Source organism: Rhamphochromis longiceps, linkage group LG12 (assembly GCF_057381845.1).
Source record: "Rhamphochromis longiceps isolate RC_006_pf linkage group LG12, R_longiceps_female_GT1.1, whole genome shotgun sequence".
NCBI classification, from domain to species: domain Eukaryota; kingdom Metazoa; phylum Chordata; class Actinopteri; order Cichliformes; family Cichlidae; genus Rhamphochromis; species Rhamphochromis longiceps.
The window spans coordinates 42,200,782-42,218,012 of record NC_140568.1 but is presented as its reverse complement, the minus strand read 5'-3'; the positions used below and the strand labels follow the sequence as shown (position 1 = coordinate 42,218,012).

General features: G+C 40.1%; 1 protein-coding gene across 1 annotated transcript in view; it reads right to left on the bottom strand.

Moving 5' to 3' along the window:
- bmp2k (BMP2 inducible kinase) overlaps positions 1–17,231 on the bottom strand; it is a 55,749-nt gene that overhangs the window by 21,791 nt on the left and 16,727 nt on the right. The window contains exons 2-5 of the mRNA XM_085426442.1: positions 8,430–8,548; positions 6,095–6,200; positions 4,675–4,817; positions 1,478–1,599 (exon numbers count right to left, since the gene is read on the bottom strand). Of these exons, the coding sequence (XP_085282568.1) occupies positions 1,478–1,599; positions 4,675–4,817; positions 6,095–6,200; positions 8,430–8,548 (490 nt within the window). The remainder of the gene's footprint in view (positions 1–1,477; positions 1,600–4,674; positions 4,818–6,094; positions 6,201–8,429; positions 8,549–17,231) is intronic.

Here is a 17,231-nt window from a genome sequence, read left to right as displayed (position 1 = left end):
ATTTTCTGTACTCAAAGATATCCAAACATAGTACACACAAACCAGTTTTTTGTTTTTCTAGTCACTGGCCAAAGTTATAATTCAAATTCAGATTCAAACTTTTATGTGTATCGTTTTGCACTTTCACATAAATACAAGCTTTCAATGCTTTCATGACTTTGTCTGCTTCTGTTTATTGATGCACAGAAAAAAAAAAGCGACTGCAGGTCAGAGAGTTCCTCATTTACTGCAATAGAAGAACAAACATTTCATTTAGTTTCCTCTTCAGAATCTGTCTGATAACATTCAAAACAGCTGGTTGCATTTTGAGCAAGTCCGGCTTTGAAATGTTAGATGGAAAACCAGCTGAGTCAGCGTAGATCTAAAGCCCATTTCTGTATGACTGGGCAGATTTACACATCGTCCTATTACTGATAACAACCACACATACTGGACTTTATTGCAGCTATAAACGGGTGAAATTGAACAGGCCAATGCTGAACAGGCTTCTGTGATTTGACACTATACAAACAGAATCACATCTAAGACTGCAGATCCCTGCCATACAAATGTGCATGGGGCAAGAAGTGCCTACATAATCACATCCCATTACTGGGCATAATCTCTGATATCTGTTGGTTCTGGGCCATTACGCAGCCACCTACCACAGACGGCAGCACCTCTCTCTGCACTGGAAATTATTTAAAAAAAAAAAAAAAAAAAAAAAACTAAGAAAGATAACGAGGCAAAAACTGCCAAGAAACTGCCACATAGTGCAAACTGACCTTGTTTATGTGCCTCACATTTCCTCTGAATTCAAGATTTGATTATCAGCAACGATCTTTAAAGGCTCGTAAACACGCATGCCCACACGCACACAGTCTACATCCAACAATGTTTTCACTTTGTGACTTATATTAGTTTGTTTTTTTTCCTCCATATTTTTTTTTTTAACCAAAACAACAAATATAAGGCCATGATTCTCTTTTATGGTTATCCGTTTTGTTTTTATCATCATCATCATCATCATCTATGATAGATAATGACATTTAAGCATTTTTACATTTTACTCTTGTTATACTTAATGCTGCCCATCTTAGCCCAGGACATTTTCTCACAGAATAGATTCCTTAATCTCATCAGTTTTACTACAAGAAAAATTATTATTAACAATGAAAAGTAATTAATTTGAATCCACCAGCCACAAAAACAAACTGTCATGAACATATTAACAAGTATTATATTCCACTCAGTCTACCTCTCAGTGTGAAGCAGTCCCTGATTATTCATCAGACCAATCTTATCGTTTCATATCGACTCAGAAAAATAAAATATTTGACTTTTTAAAATGGCAAAAGGAAAAAAAAAAAAAGTCCTAATATAGAGACTTTATGGGGTTGCTGGTGGCGTTTAACAGCTCTTCCCTTACAGGACACATTTTTAAAAACATTGACAAACATCAAACAACTGGCTATGTTCAGGCCCTAAAAACCCTTACTTCTTAATCTCGTCCTCCACAGCAGCCACGCCGTCCTTCTGTGGCAGTAAAACTCTGTGAGTGGCGCTGCCAAAGTCGCACAGCACATAATTTCCTTGGTCATTCAGCAGGATATTCTCAACCTGGCAAAAAAGAAACACAGCAGGGTTTGGAATGTTTTCAGGAGAAAAATGACATAATGGAAATAAAAACTATTGGAAAAATTAATGAAAACCCTACACAGCACAGCACAGATGCACCTAGCGAGGGGGGGTAAAACAACAGCAGAAGAAGACAATAATTCTAATGTGTTAGTGTGCACAGGTAAGTAGAAGTCTCTAATGTTTTCAGAGCCTCTCAGCTGCAGTCTTAGTACAACGTTTAATGTTTTAATTTCATAATTTGTCACTCCTCACTTTGACGGTTTATACCTCACTTATGGATGCTTTAGATTTCAACTGCTGGCTTTTGCTGAACATAGCTTTCAGGTCTGGTCCAAATGTTGGTAAATCATAACTAATGAGGGGCTGTTTTTTGAAGTCATCAAATCTTATCTGCAATTACACAGTCCAACCATTCATTAATAAGCTATACCCAAGTCATACTTTTCCACATTGGGGAGAGCACACCGTTCCCCAGGTGTAAACACAAAGCCACTGCCTTAGTGACACACTAAACACAACGACACCTCACTGGCCATTGTTTGCATGTGGTCTGGAACAATGCATCCTAACACGCAGGGGTCAAAAGACATCAGAAATGTCGAGATGGTCAAGGTCAAGAGGAAAATGAAGAAGACAAAGAAGGCCAAGAGGACAACCAAGACAATTCGCTTCTGACGCAGTTTGTGCAGCTGTTGTCCAAAATGTTTTAACCATGAAAGAAGCTGGAATGAGGTTAACACCAATAATTTCACATTTTTAATGTGTTTAGAGAGTCATCATGTGACCTAAAAAAAAACCCATAAGCCTCAGGTCTTAAAGGTATGAGTTTTAGAGTCAAAAACAAAGACTGACAGTTCATATCTGTTTTTCTTATACCGACTTTCATTCCTCTTCCCTTCAGTGCATATCTCCACCTCTCCAGGATCACTTGGACGCGCAGATCGCAACGCTGTGTGTAAACAGTCTATAGAGAAACCAATCTGCCACTGCAAACAGCGAGAGGCTCAGAGCTGATCCCTGATGCAATCAGACCCCAACCTTGAACCCAACAGTCACTCCTGAAGCACACCTCACCACTGTCTCGCTGTCTCATACTTGTCTCCTGCACCACTCGCATACATCACCACTCCCGACTTCCTAAATGCACCACAGCTCCTGTTTTGGGACCCTCATGTCCTTTCTCTAGATCCAAGTGTAACTCCCTCTGGGATTCTCAATCAGCACCATCGAAGCAAATATCACATTATGACTGCTCAGTATGAAGTCATAAAGGTGCTTCCCTGACCCTCACCTCTCTCCTTAACCTAGCTTCAACAACTCTCTCCTATAACTTCATCAGCCTTTTTTTTAAGTTTAATACTATGGTTAGTTTTTAATAAACAATTGGATGTAATTTTGAAAAGATCTCATTAGTGTGTGTTTAATGAAAAACCTTAAAAACACAGACACTGCTTCCTGGCACTCTGAATTTATTTGGAAAGTCAGACTGGTATGAAGTATTCCACTAAAATCACATCAGCTGTGATAGACAGATGAGCAAACAACCGAACGGTGGCTCGTCGACTCCTATTACATTATACAGAGATTCCATCCTCACAAAACCTGATCTAACACTGTGATGTTTCAGCTGAACTGAGCAAGCCAGCTTTGTGTGGGTTTAATGCCTCATTTTTCAGTTAATATTTCTACCTTCTGAGGCAGAAAGAAATGAAAAGCAACCAGGAATAAGATTTTAAAATTAAACATCTGAAAGGAGGAAACCAGTGATGTGTTTGTGGGAGATGTGGCAGAAAAGATGAGACCAAAAAGACTTTAAACTGTCCAAGGAAAACCTGAGCTAATGAAAGAAACAGTGAGTGCCTCAATCTGTTGACAGCTCAGGGTTAAGGGCCTTTTTTGCACTCTCACTTCCCCTGGCACTGCGTGACTGGGCCTCCGCAGTCTTTTGTGTCCCTGCAACGTTATGTAAGCCGTGTAGGCTGAACAGATAGACAGCGAACAGAGGACCAGCCTGTGGAGCTGAAGGGACTGCACTGTTTAGAGGCTTGTCCAACTGGACTGAGTACAGCAGTGCACTGATGGGGCCACTGAGGAGGATTCAACTAGGGTGGGAAATTACCACCAGTCTCCAGGCATCAGCAAATGAGGGCAAATCTGGCTTTTAGCCACCCTTTGAATTAGAAATCTAAAAATTAAAGTGGGTTAAAGTTGGCCAGGAAGATTTAACTTTGGAGCTCTGGAACAATCCGGAAAAGGTCATAGATGAGCAACAAACGGGGTTATCGGACGAGAGGAAGGAGCGGAAGTAAGTGAACGAGCTGGCAAAGGAAGCAGCGACACGTAAGAGGAAGCAGAGGAGTGAGAATGAGGGGTGAAGTAAAACTAAAGCATTCCTCCTGCTGACCACGCAAATTTAGTTCACTTATAAATAACATCTGATATTTAATTAAATAGAAACCTGCTTAAACTGCAAACCAGAGTTACTCATTCTGTATGCGTCTGCTGCACACACACACACACACACACACACACACACACACACACACACACGTCTCCAGGAAAGGGTTTACAGTTTGCAGGTGACACACTTTTCTTTAACCGTAAAGTTAATCATTTAACAAATCCGACACTGTTTAACAGTTTCAGATTTCAAACTGTAATAATGTGTAGACATCGCATTTAAACAAAAGTTATATTTTAATATTTCACCAACTAAACTGTTGGTTTATCTTACCTGGTGCCTTATCCTATTAACTTCACTAAAGCTCAAGTGGTCTTTCTTTTCTTCATTTGTGTGGATGAACATCTGTGTAAGTGTGATTTTTGCAGTCAGGCCGCGCTTTTTAAAAATACAAAATAACACGTTAGTTTTTTTGGGGGTTTTTTGTTTTCTTCTGTGGGGTGATTGAGCCCTTTGAAATTCGTTAATGTACATTTACCTTTCTATGTTTTACGCTGCACAAGTGTAACTGTCACCAACCCATCTGTCCATCATTTAAGCTTCTTTCATGAAACAGAGGAGGGGATGGAAAAGTACAAAAATACCGGCCTCACCTTAAGGTCTCTGTGGATGATGGGCGTTTTGCATTGGTGCAAGCGGGCCACGGCCTCACACGTGTCACAGAAGATGTGGAGGACCTCAGCCTCGCTGAAGCCCACGTTTAACCGCTGGTTCATTTGCTTCACTACCTGCCCCGCTGCAGAGAGAGAATAAAGGGGTTGGAGAGACCGCTTTAGGAGTGAAAACAGATCAAAACAATACATACAGCATGTTTGACCATAAAAACTATTATCAGCTATTCTCAGTAACTACTGTACTGTTTGCATGTAAACTTATTCTGATGAGGGCAAAACTGCTTTAAAGGGCAGTGCATGATCAATATAGAGGCCAGGGGTGCTAAAATAATAATCACACTTTAATCTCAATTACTCAACACAATTCTTTAACTTATGATGCTTGCATTAAAGGAAAAAAGAAAGAGGCAAATGCTGCTGGGCACAAAGGGTTGCCTGGTAGACATCGGTAATGGCCATCATGACTCCCGGGTGGGTTTCTTTTGTCTATGAAGCCAATTTTACACAATGGTAACAAAATGATCACGCAAGCCCGCCTTACCATGAGAACAGATGGGGGCAAAAAGACGACTCAGAGCTTTATAAGTACTAAAAGCACAGTGCTGTAAGGCAAGCACTTCATTTATAACCAAATATTTAAAAAGTTAGAAAACAGAAATGAGAGTCTCAAAGCAAAAATAAATGGAAGAGACCGGTCTTATTTCAGTTATTTTGTTTTTATAATTATTCAGAAGCCGAAACTCAATTAATCGTTTAGCTTTAAAAACTTAAATAGTACCAATGCAAGACGATGCAGAAAGCAAACAAAATGCTGCACATTTTTACTTTTTCCTTACACGTTTATTCCTCTGCCTCTTGGACTTTATCCTAAATTTGCTTAACTGGTGAAGTTTGTGCTGATTAATGGAGCCATTGTGCTTGTTGTTCTTGCTCTGCCAAACCGTGCCATATGACAAAAGTGGCGTCCTATCTGTGGGCCATTGTGTTGCATCAGCTGGTCGAGTAAGTCTCAATTTTTTACAGTTTTAATGATATATCAGTACAGAACAGATTAACAAATATAGAGGGAGATGTTGCAACAGTTTGAAAAGACAAGGCTTTCTGGGGGGGAAAATTGCAGAGAAAAAAAACCCACCACGTTGGTTGCTTTGGCAACCAATACTGGAGTCCTACTGCACTAACCCAACAGTAAGCCAGCCAGCTTATTATCACCTAGTTAGCAGATTATTCATTGCTTGTCCTTTTGTGTTTATTTTTTTTCCCCCAACCTAAACAAAAACAGAACTCAAACCAAAATAAAAACCAGAAGTGCTTTTTAAAAAATAGAAACGACTACATGCATAAAGCAGAACTATGAGGCCTGTCAGAACATGTTTATATTTACAGGGACAGGTTGTACCTTTACAGTACTCCATAAGGATCAGGACCTCCCACACGCTGTCTGACGCAGGACTGATCGTAGAGTCCAGGTAACCAACGATGTTCTTATGGCCCGACAGCTCTTTCTGCAAAGAGGAAGAAAACGGGGGAAGAGCGTGACAGAAAGAAATATCAAACACGTGCTAAACAGCAACACAAAGAATCAACTGATGTGATAAAAGGATCGTCAGACTGGACACAAACTTTTCTTTTCCTTCTTTTTAGTGAGTGCTGGTTCATGTTTAGACATGTGTAGTGTTGCTCTTATATTGCTTCAGTTATGGTTCACCCAGCTATTGAATGTAGAAGCATGAAAACCACAGTCTGAAATAATGTGCTGCAAACTGCTTTAAAGACTCCCGTCATGTTAATCAGAGACGAGTCACCGATGAGCCAAACACTGCATAAAATCTTACACACTGCAATTGTTTGTTTGTTTTTTAATTCATCCATACAATAAAATAAATTCTCCTAGAATTAAAACATCTTCTGAATTATTAAAATGTTTTTCTTAAATATTTGTAACTGCTGGCTTTGCCAAGTATGATTGGAAGAAAAACACAGGTGTGAGTGCAATTCAGCTGCTTCAGAGGCGAGCTCTGTTTGTTTTGGTTTTTCACTTGATAACTCATGCTCTTACACCATGCTCATCTCTTAACTCTGTAAGGCTACGTCCACACGTAGCCGGGTATTTTTTAAAACGCAGATTTTTCTATGCGTTTGCACCTTTCGTCCACACGTAAACGGCGTTTTCGGTCACTGAAAACGGAGATTTACGGATATTTTCGAAAACTCAGTTTTTGCATTTACGTGTGGACGAGGAAAACGGAGAAAACGCAGCGTCAAAGGTGTGCGCCTTTTTTGACGTCACACTGTGCGCCACGTTATTGTTTCGGTGAAATGAATTTCTACATTACTGTTACTTGTACTCTCTGCAGTGTTTAAATGCTTACATATACACACACAGTTACTGTCCCTCCTCACATACGACTCTGTTCTGCTTCTATGCCCCAGCTTTGTTTACTATTTCCCACCGAGGCTTCTAGACTTCTGATTGGCCAACATTTCTACACGGTTGGGAATATATCACCACCTGTTACTTTGGCATGTTCCTAGCAGTGTTTTCCTTCATTTTTGCGTTCACGTGTGGACGGGATTATTTTTTAAAACGAAAATGGAAAATCTCCGCTTTCAAAAATATCCGTGTACGTGTGGATGTAGCCTTAATCTTAACTTTATTTATTCTTGTATTATTAATGCATCAGAGCACATCTGCTGGTTCCCAAAGGGCAGCACGAGGAGAGAAACTGCAGCATTTCTTGGAAACCGACACACCTACAGTCGTGTCCTGACAGACCTGAACTGTGTCAGAGTTTAAGGTCAGCTGTGTGTGTGTGACACATTGTTCCAGTTGATGAAAAAGAATTGACACACAAAGCTGACTAAACAGCTCATAGTGAGCTGTTCTTCATTAGGACAGAGGAGAATAACATGAAAGCAGGAAAAGAGTGAAGGGAGTTGCATATGTGAAATGGTTATGGGTGGACTCAAACCCAGGACCTTGCAGCCTTTTGGCATATGGGTTGCCCACTCAACCAGGTGAGCAACCCAGCTTGCCCGTGACTGAAGTATTTCTTTAAAAAAAAAAAAAAAAAAAAATCATTCATTAAAACTCCTTTTTTAAACTCAAACTGAGACCAGAAAAAGGTTAAAAATGCAGCAATACAAACTTTTGGCACTATAATGACATTTTCAAAATAAAAGCCTCTAATGAGTTACAGGAAGTTAACAGGGTTCTCAGAATTGTGTCAAAGGCTCTAAATGAACACTGCACGTGAGCTGTAGAAAATATACCTGGACATAAAAGGTTCAGACTTTCAAAACAAAAGCTTCAAATGTATTTATCGTTTTCCTTTTTTACCGTTTATGAAATGCTGATGCTGCTCATTTATACAAACCTGAATAAGGTTTAATAAGTAATAGACCAGGTGCGGCAGGAGCAACAATACCAGTAATAGAAGACCAAGAGCAAGACGCATAACCTCATGATAAATCTAATAAATGACCCACAGAGCTGCATATCATCCTCATCACACCAAAGTTGTAGGAGAGGATGATGGACATTGGTAGCAAATTTTGTAAAACTATTGAAAAAGCACTTACAATGGGCACACAACTTACTCCACTGTCATATGACGATAAAGTAAAAGTAATTATCTAAATTTCCACAATGTTACTGAAACACTTTAGCAATAAAGATAAGCACAAAGGCTTTAAGTGTAGTTGAAATGAAGGAACACTGATGCTGCTCTCACCATGATAGTGATCTCTCTCTTGTAGACATTCAGGTCCGGGACATTGTTGACGTACATCCTTTTGAGAGCACAGCGTACACCGCTGTGCGTACGAGCCAGAAACACCACAGAGAAGCCTCCTGTAAGAAGACGGAATGATAAGTTATCTTTACATCAGCTGCTTCGAAACTTTCTCTTGTATGGAAGTTATTGTACAGGATAACATGAGGCTTCAGACGGAGGCACTCTATGTATAAAACTTCTCACTTAAGATTCTGTATTGAGTCTCGTAATGGAAAATGGCTCACGTTCCAACATGATGATAAGTGCATTTAAACTTCTTTTTTTTTTTTTTTTTTTTTTTTTTTTTAATAAACCATCCATGTCACTCGTGGATGGTTATCAACGGTTCATCCAGACTGGTGGCCAGGCAACAAAGACACGTGCACATGCCAAACAAGAACTTCAAGGGTTGAAAAGTGAAGGTAACAAACCAAAATCTCCCCAAACGGATGACATTTCTTGATTCCCTTGTGTAAAACAGCAATTACAGACTGTGTATAATGAAGTATTCTGAAAAGGACTCCAAAATGCTGATTAACCAGCAGCTAACAGGTTAAGGATAAGCTTATTTGGCCTGCATGGTCTGAACTCCAACTGGATCTAATTCGGACTAAATCACGCCATTTTCCTTTTAAACCACAGTGGATTTCCAACAGAAAGTGGAAAATTGAAGTTTAGGGATACAGTGTGCCAATGAAGACAGATGTGCCAGTGTGTGCTGTGATGGGGCAGCCTTTGGTCTGATTACCAGGGGTTTGCTGAGTCACTGAGTGGCGGGCATCAAAGTCCACTGACCACAGAGAGGAATGAAAGCTCTACAATGGTGCACTTGTTATGAAAGTCACCTCAGGACAAAAGACCACATACTCACTACAATCGGAAGTTGTGTTTTAATGAGGGGAGTGCTACATAAGTGTATCTGATTAATGACGGTTACATCTGTGTGTCCTTGTGAGGACAGTAAACAGAAGACAGCAAGCCCCGGTCTGGCAAAGAGAACATAAACAGACTGAAGCAAAGTGTTTGCTTATATGTGGTCGCAACAGTGTGTTAATGTAGCACACATTATCAGATTGGAAGGAGTGGATGAGGTCATCCCACAAGCTCAGAACAGAACAAAACAGGGAGCTAAAGACAAGAGGACAAGCTGCTATGTTAGAGCTGTGTTCAGTGTAAATGTGACACTGCAAATAAAATAACAGCATTCAAAATGAGACTAGTTGGGTCTATTCTTTCTAGTCTTTCCTTCAATCGGGATTGGCAGTGTCAAAAATGCCCAGAATCTGATAATTACTGGTGATTCTACGAAATCGTACAACAGGTTTCTTGAGACTAAAGTTTGACTGTTCGGATAAGCAGCCCACATTTTCACTAGAGTTTCTATAAATGCCACAAAGTGACATATTACTACAATTTTCCAGATAATAAAACACTGAATTAATTCCTCTGGGTTGGGAGAGCTTAAGTGTCTCATGGTCTTGTTCACAAGTCATGGTAAGTTGGTGTTTGAGACAGACCTGCAGATGTGCAAGCCTTTAACTCTTAAACCTGTGATTATACCCATCACATGCATAAAATATTCGTCTGCAGCGTTTTCCTTCCAGCTTTGATTGCTTCTAGGACTAGGATGAGTGGACTGGTTACGAAATGTTTCTGAAATGCGGTGGAATCAAACATTTTTTTGAGTAAACTACTTAAAAATAAGTCTTAAGCAATAAATAGACCTTTGAAGGGGTAGAGAAGCCTACCCTGAGCCTGGTCCTGCTGGTGGTTTCTTCCTGTTAAAAGGGAGTTTTTCCTTCCCACTGTTGCCAAAGTGCTTGCTCATATGGGGTCATATTATTGTTGGGTTATTCTCTGTATGTATTGTAGGGTCTACCTTACAATATAAAGCACTTTGAGGTGACTGTTGTTGTGATTTTGTGCTGTATAAATAAAATTAAGTAAATTAAATTCCTGACAGTCTAAAACAAACAGTTTTTTTCAGAAATCACCAGTTATGGTTGCAGTTTAATTTACCCCCCGTTGACTTCCTGCGACAATTTCAGTCATACTGGATAACTATCATATTCATATAAAAATAAAATGGATGCATGACTGTCGCTGCTCAGCAGCTGTATCTGCAGCCAGGCTGTCATTTCAAGATTGAAGCAAAACAGAAATTCTGCCAAGTACAAGAGCCAAAGCCGTTTACGGCTGCTGGATGCTGTTCATTGATTTGCTTTGGTCTGCCCAGCGCGCTAAGGTCAGCTTGATGGTCACTCCAAACTGCCGTGCCTCGATTAAATTGATTTCCTGTAACAAGGCAGATGAGTACAAAGCCATGAGACAGAAAACTGAATCAAATGGTGGGTTAGGCTCCTATTTAAGAGATCCTTTTTAAGACACTGGGAAGCAGTCATTCTTGCAGACTTTCTGCAAGCTGAAAAACCAAATCATTTGTGATGTGCAGCATGCTTTATGGCCCTGCTGTTTGAGGCAAAAGCTACCTGTGAGTCATCTTGAGGTAAGCTACTTTGCCACAAAGATTTTTACGTCTGCTTCCTGAATCTAACTTCAGGCAAGAAGATGTTGTGGAGGCTGAAATGGACAGGGTGACAGATTTTATAAGAAGAAATCCATTTGCTTAGGCAAGGGGCCAAGAGACTGAAAAGAGCAGTCTGTTTAAGGACACATGGGAGAAATACAGCAAAGCAGGTAAATGAATAGAGTAGAGATTTTAGGGCATTAAACCCTTGATGAGTCGATGTGCAGTCTAGTAAACTGAGGCAGTTGTCATGATGACTTTGAGGTGTGCAAATAAGTAATATCAGATGAGCAGCACTGATTGCAAGATTATTCCTGACTGAGATAATCGCAACAGGAGCAAATTATCGGCTCATCTCCGACCACAAGCATTTTGTTATTGGTTATGATACACAACAAAACCCTGAGTCATGAGTATCTGGGACATCTCACAGTACACAACCTGCAATGTCAGGAAAAAGACCAGAAACTGTTTTGTCTCAGATGTTTATTACTACTTGTCCGCTAATTACTTTAATGATTATTTAATTCTTTATTTAAAAAGAGTCCCACTGAGGCTATGTCCACACTGGCCCGGATAGATTTGAAAACTGTGTTTTCGTCCACACTAGCATTTTCAGTCGTTTACCCAGAGTTGTCCGTCCACATTGAAACGGCCCAAAATGCTTACTGTCCTGCGCAAAAGCGAGTGAGAATTAAAGAAGTTGAAGAAAAGCTATCTGGAGCATGTACAAACTGATATTAATGTTTATTATTTAGGGCTCTCAAAATTGAGAGCAATCAAAACAACTGCTGTATAATGCCCTCTGCTATCTTTGTTTAATTGGTCACATGACTGCATCAAATGACTAAAATGCGTCATCATTTTAGAAAGCGTTTTCGAGTGGCCACACTGCGACGGGGCAGCTCCGTTTTGAAATGTATGCGTTTTTGAGAGCGTTTTCAAAACGCTGCGTTTTTCCTTGGGGAGAACGCCGTCTCAGTGTGGATGGGAGGCCAAAACGGAGAGAAATCGATGCGTTTTCGTTTGAAAACACAGTATGGACGTAGCCTGAGAGTGAGATTTATGTCAGTGAGACCTGCGTATAAAAGACCAGGAAGCACAGCTGCGTTCGCAATTTAAGGAAAGCATGAGCAACAGTAGCTGCAGATATTCAAATATAAACTTATATAATATAAAAATCAGGATGTAATTTTTAAATCTAGTTTTTCAGTGTGTTAACAACAGAAAGTCCTGAGACTGAATTTAATCAGAGATAATCATGCAATGGTTTGACGTTTGCCTAAAGCATTGTAAATACACACCATACATTGCTTTCTTCTGTTCTCTTAGAGGACCATCCCACTTTAATGTACGAAATTAAAAAGATTTACCTGTGATAACTTCCGATGAATGTCTTTAAGACCAATAAAGACGCATGCATGTCAACAAAACCACTATAAACAAAACAAAAACAATGCAGACAGAATTGTGCTAATTTTGTAATCTGTGGAGGTCTGCTTCAACCGATTCCTCTCCCTCATACTGGTCATTATTTATGACCGAATCCGTCTTGTAATGAAGTTGTTGACAGTAGTACTTGTTATTGCACTGGTACTTGTTCTGTTCCACAGCAGAAGGAGTACAGTCTCCTGCCGCACTCTAAGAAGGTGCCTTTGGAGTACATCAACCCTGGGGAACAAAGATCCTCTCTGGAGAAGCAGCTGAATGCCATAACAACGAAAACATGAGACAACAGTAAGGCTGTAGATAGTTAACAGTAACAAAACCATCAATCATTTTAGCTTCTTCTTTTAACGTCACATTTCACTTTTAAACTAGATTTGATATGACTTCGCGTTTTTAGTCTTCATCTTTATTAATTCTTATAAATAACCTCATAAAGCATCTGATAATGAGGACAAGACAACAATTTCTTGTCAGAGAAGCCCGTCTCCTGTACACTGAAAGACCCTTTTGTCATGTCGGAGTCCCTCATTTGTCCAGGAAGTCTATGTATGCTGGGCACAAAGCCTTTCTAAAACAAACCATTCCACCCAGAGCCACTTAAGAGAATAATACATTCAATGGCGTACTACTTCCGTGGCTGGCATAGTCATGGGGGCAACAAAAGGCCCAGGGGCTGATTTAGTAGGAATCTGGTCCTGGAGCACATGGCCTCAGTCAATCACACACCAGGCCAGCGGGAAGACATGAAGATGTTTGTAGGATAGTGTGGGCTGAGGCTGTGACAGCCACTCTAGCTGCCAGGATCAGTGAGTTTGTCAGTTTGCAATGAACGAGGGAGGGGTCACAGCTTGTATCAATAACATCTATGAGCAGATTTCTGCACTGGATTAGGGATACTTACTAGCTTCAACAAATTTTAAAAAGGACCAAAACTTTAAAAGTAAAAATACATACAGAAAAAAAAAAGTGTTAAAGCTGCTATCTAACACCTGCACACACACAAGCATCTACAAAACAAATAAAAATAAAAGCAGCTTTATGCGTCTTTTATTTTTAGTAGTGTGAATTAAAATCAGGGCTTAACACGTGTAATGCACAAAATTCCCCACGTGTTGAATGATCGGCAAGAAGTGCTGCAAGTAAACTGATCTTCACACCTAGAGAGTAAAGCTTATTTCAACAAGTTCCTCCAGCATACACAGACAGGCTTCCAAGATGTGAAGTTGCCAGCATGCAAAATGGTCCTTTAGCTAAAATCTGACGAGGAACCTGCTCAGGAAGCTAAAACGACAACTGCATACATCAGTCCTGGGGAAGTTGACGCTCACATGAAGCAATAACCAAAACACAACGGATTAAGAATATGTCTGCTGAAATGAGCTCCTCAATTTGTTAAAAAAAAAAAAAAAAAATAAAATAAAATAAAATAAATATATATATATATATATATATATAAATTTTAAAAAAAAATGCTACTGAGATGACAGATAAAAGAAAGAGGAGAAACTGAAGAACAAAAGGTAAATAAATTTATTAAATAAGACAATGTATGACCATTATAGTTAAGCTCAAAACAAGCATCTTCTTCAGTGTATAAATCCCTCCTGTGGGAAGAGATTAAGCAATGAGATTCCCCTTAATTTTGAAATACAAAGTCTCACAGTGATTCTGGTTTGGCGTTCCTAAATCCACTCAGTGTACTAAAGTCCTGGGGATAGGGATGACTTACTCCAGGAGTCATCAGCCATTAGCCACAACTCACTATTATTTTACTTCCCCTACTGCTCATCTGTACTGCAGAGAAATGATTCAAGTAGTTCCCCATGAATACACGGTCAGCTGTCAATGACAGTTGGGAGGAAAACCCCAAGTCAATGAGGCCAAGACGGGGGTGGGGGTGAAGACTCACATTAAAGCCTGGTGCCGAGCGAGGGCTGTAATTACCAGAAAATTTTCCCTGGCCCTGAATCTAGCGCTGTGGACCCTGACATCACTGAAAAGCCTGACAAACTGGGACAGCCCGCATGACAGCCTGTGGAAGAGGCTTGAAAGAGGATCTGAACAGCCTTTAGAAAACAGACACTCAGCACGCCTTTTATACAGGAAAGAAAGAAAAACCTCTGAAGTGATAGGAGTGTCTCAGTGAGGGAGGATTAGGGGATTTAGCAGCATGCAAAGACAATACATTTATGGTTTGTGCTCAGGCACGAGGCGCAGATGTTCTCCTTCTGAAGAGTGACGTCATCGGTGATAACAAACCACTGTACAACCATCTTTCTGTTTCTTTCTGCCTCTTGCTTTTCAACCCACAGCACTACAAACTCAAACACGTCGTTGAAAGTCACAAACAGACAAACAAAAGCAAAACATCTAGTTGAGTACAGAAAGCACAAAGCCGTTTCTTTGGGAGGACATTTTTAGCAGGCTGAGGTATTTCCTCTTTGAGGCCCCTGTACCCCAACATGAACACACATCCCCTCCCCTAAAAGTCTCTCCCTAAAAGAGTTGTAGTGTCTCTTATCTTCATGAAGATAAGAGACACTAGCCTGGAATAGCCAGTAAAACTTTCATTTAAGCTCGTAACAATGTTGTGTGAACATAAGGGGCCTTTATTCTTTGTTACTGATGGACTTCAAATTATAAAAATGAGAAACTGGATCAAAAGAAAAAAGTTGTTCTTTGCAGAATTTTTTTCTGTGCCACATTCACCTAAAAAATCTCATCTTTGCCCTTTTCTCTGAATTTGCCTCAAGTCTAATTTCTCAAGAATCCAACTTGGAAAGATTTGATTTGGCTAACAAGCAAAAAGCTTAAAAATGTCTTACATCAACAGTGTAAGATTCCTGGAATCTGTACTGAGGCTGTGTGAATGATAAAGCAGCCTTACCTTCAACAAAATTACAAATATTTAATGTGAAGTCCATGAAGAACAATGTCTTGACTCATTTTCATTACAGATAAATACTATGAGAAGTGAACAGTGTTTCCCACAGATTTTATTGCCCGTGGGTGTATATACATCCATGTTGGTATGCATGTAACTCTTTATCACTACGTCGTATAAACCAACAGATAAACCTGCAACCCACGCTTTAATGTGTGCCTTTAAATGCTTTTTACCCATCATGCACAGACTTAGCATAAGAAGCTATTTGGACCACAGAGACTAAAAACCAGATATCAAGGACCAAAGGGTTTCAAGTTTGGCATTGTGAAGTTCTCAACTCTGCTTTCTGCAAATTGTCACTCAACAGAGCCACAAACTCCACTTCACACTATGCCAGTTCACAGCCAAGTGTGAAGAGGCTGGGATGTGAGTTGGCCCCTCCAAGACCGAGGTCAGGCCTCTCAGTCGAAAAAGGGAGGCGTGTCCGTGTCCGACGTGTTTTTGCTGGGGAGATTATGGCTCTCAGCTGGCTTGGGAACACCTTAGTGTGTTCCCCAAAGAAGAGATGGAGGGCATGACTGGAAGAGAGGAAGGTCTGGGCATCTCTGCTTAGATGGCTGCCCCCTGCAACCCGTGAGGAGTGGGGGCAGTTTACAGCAAATGAGCAGTGAGCAGGCTGGGATAACCCAAGACGGGAGAAACAATCCAATTTAAATTTCCAACATAACTTGAAATTTAATTTTTCCAGATGTTCAATAATGTCATTCAGCAGAAAATGGTCATTAAAGTGCTCTTGAATGGGCCCAAACTTTGGTTAATTCTTTCTGAAGTTACATCTGCTCTAATACTGAAAAACAAGTCAAAAATAAAACACTTTGCTCACATCTTCATGCAGACTAACTGGCAACATTCTTTCCACAATAAATGCAGAAAATGGATTTTCATTAACAGACTTCAGGGCCTTTGTCCATTTCCCCAACCTGTGCCAGCTGCTCCTGCTAATTACCGATAATGACTTTTTGATCCTCAGTATTTTAGCAAATCCTCTGAGAGCTGGTATTATACGGACTAATGCGAGAAAGACCTGCTCCTTGGCAGGCCAACACATTTGCAAACATGCAATTTGCGAATGTTGAGTTATAGCAAAGCTGTATTTCTGAAATCAAATATAAAAGGAACGTGTGTTTTGTGTTGTATGGGCAAAGTAAATGTCTATTTTAAACTAGGAGCCAACGTTAAGGTTAGACTGCCTTATTTCCATCCGTAGCCAAAACACAGACCATCTAACCCGGGATCTTTCATGCTCTTTCAACACTGACATCTATCTGCAAACACGACGCCCCGGTAACCCAGTTTAGGTTAAGGACACAGCTTAATCAGTTTCTCGTATGTCCTCAAAACTTAGACTACAGTAACACTCACACCTAAAAATAGACAGGGGCTTGTTTTTAGCAGGCAGCCGAGAGATTCTGCACTTTTTCCTGAAACACTGCACCACCATGTCATTTTGTCTAAACCTTTCAAGATAGAAAATTGTAATACATCCAATTCCAAATAAATGTAAGAATTCAGGTTTTGGATTTTATTTTTGATTAAATATGGTTCAAGATAACATTCAAATCTGCTTAATTAAAAGCTGTTCCTCATCTGCTCACAGTTGTCAGCCTACTTGGAGTTGAAATGCTTCAAAGAAACAAGTGTCCTTCTCTGTTCGAGTTAAGTATGCAGGACGACAGTAAGAAGATAACCAAGGTCAGCTATTTTTAAACTGTCAAAGGTGAGGGTGGCGCTGTGCCAAAGCACAGATGCGATAGTGGGCTGCTGTGAGCGTGCTGAAGTAAAATGAATCAAAGGTATACTCAGATACAAGAGCAACAGCTGAAACCACCAAATCTGG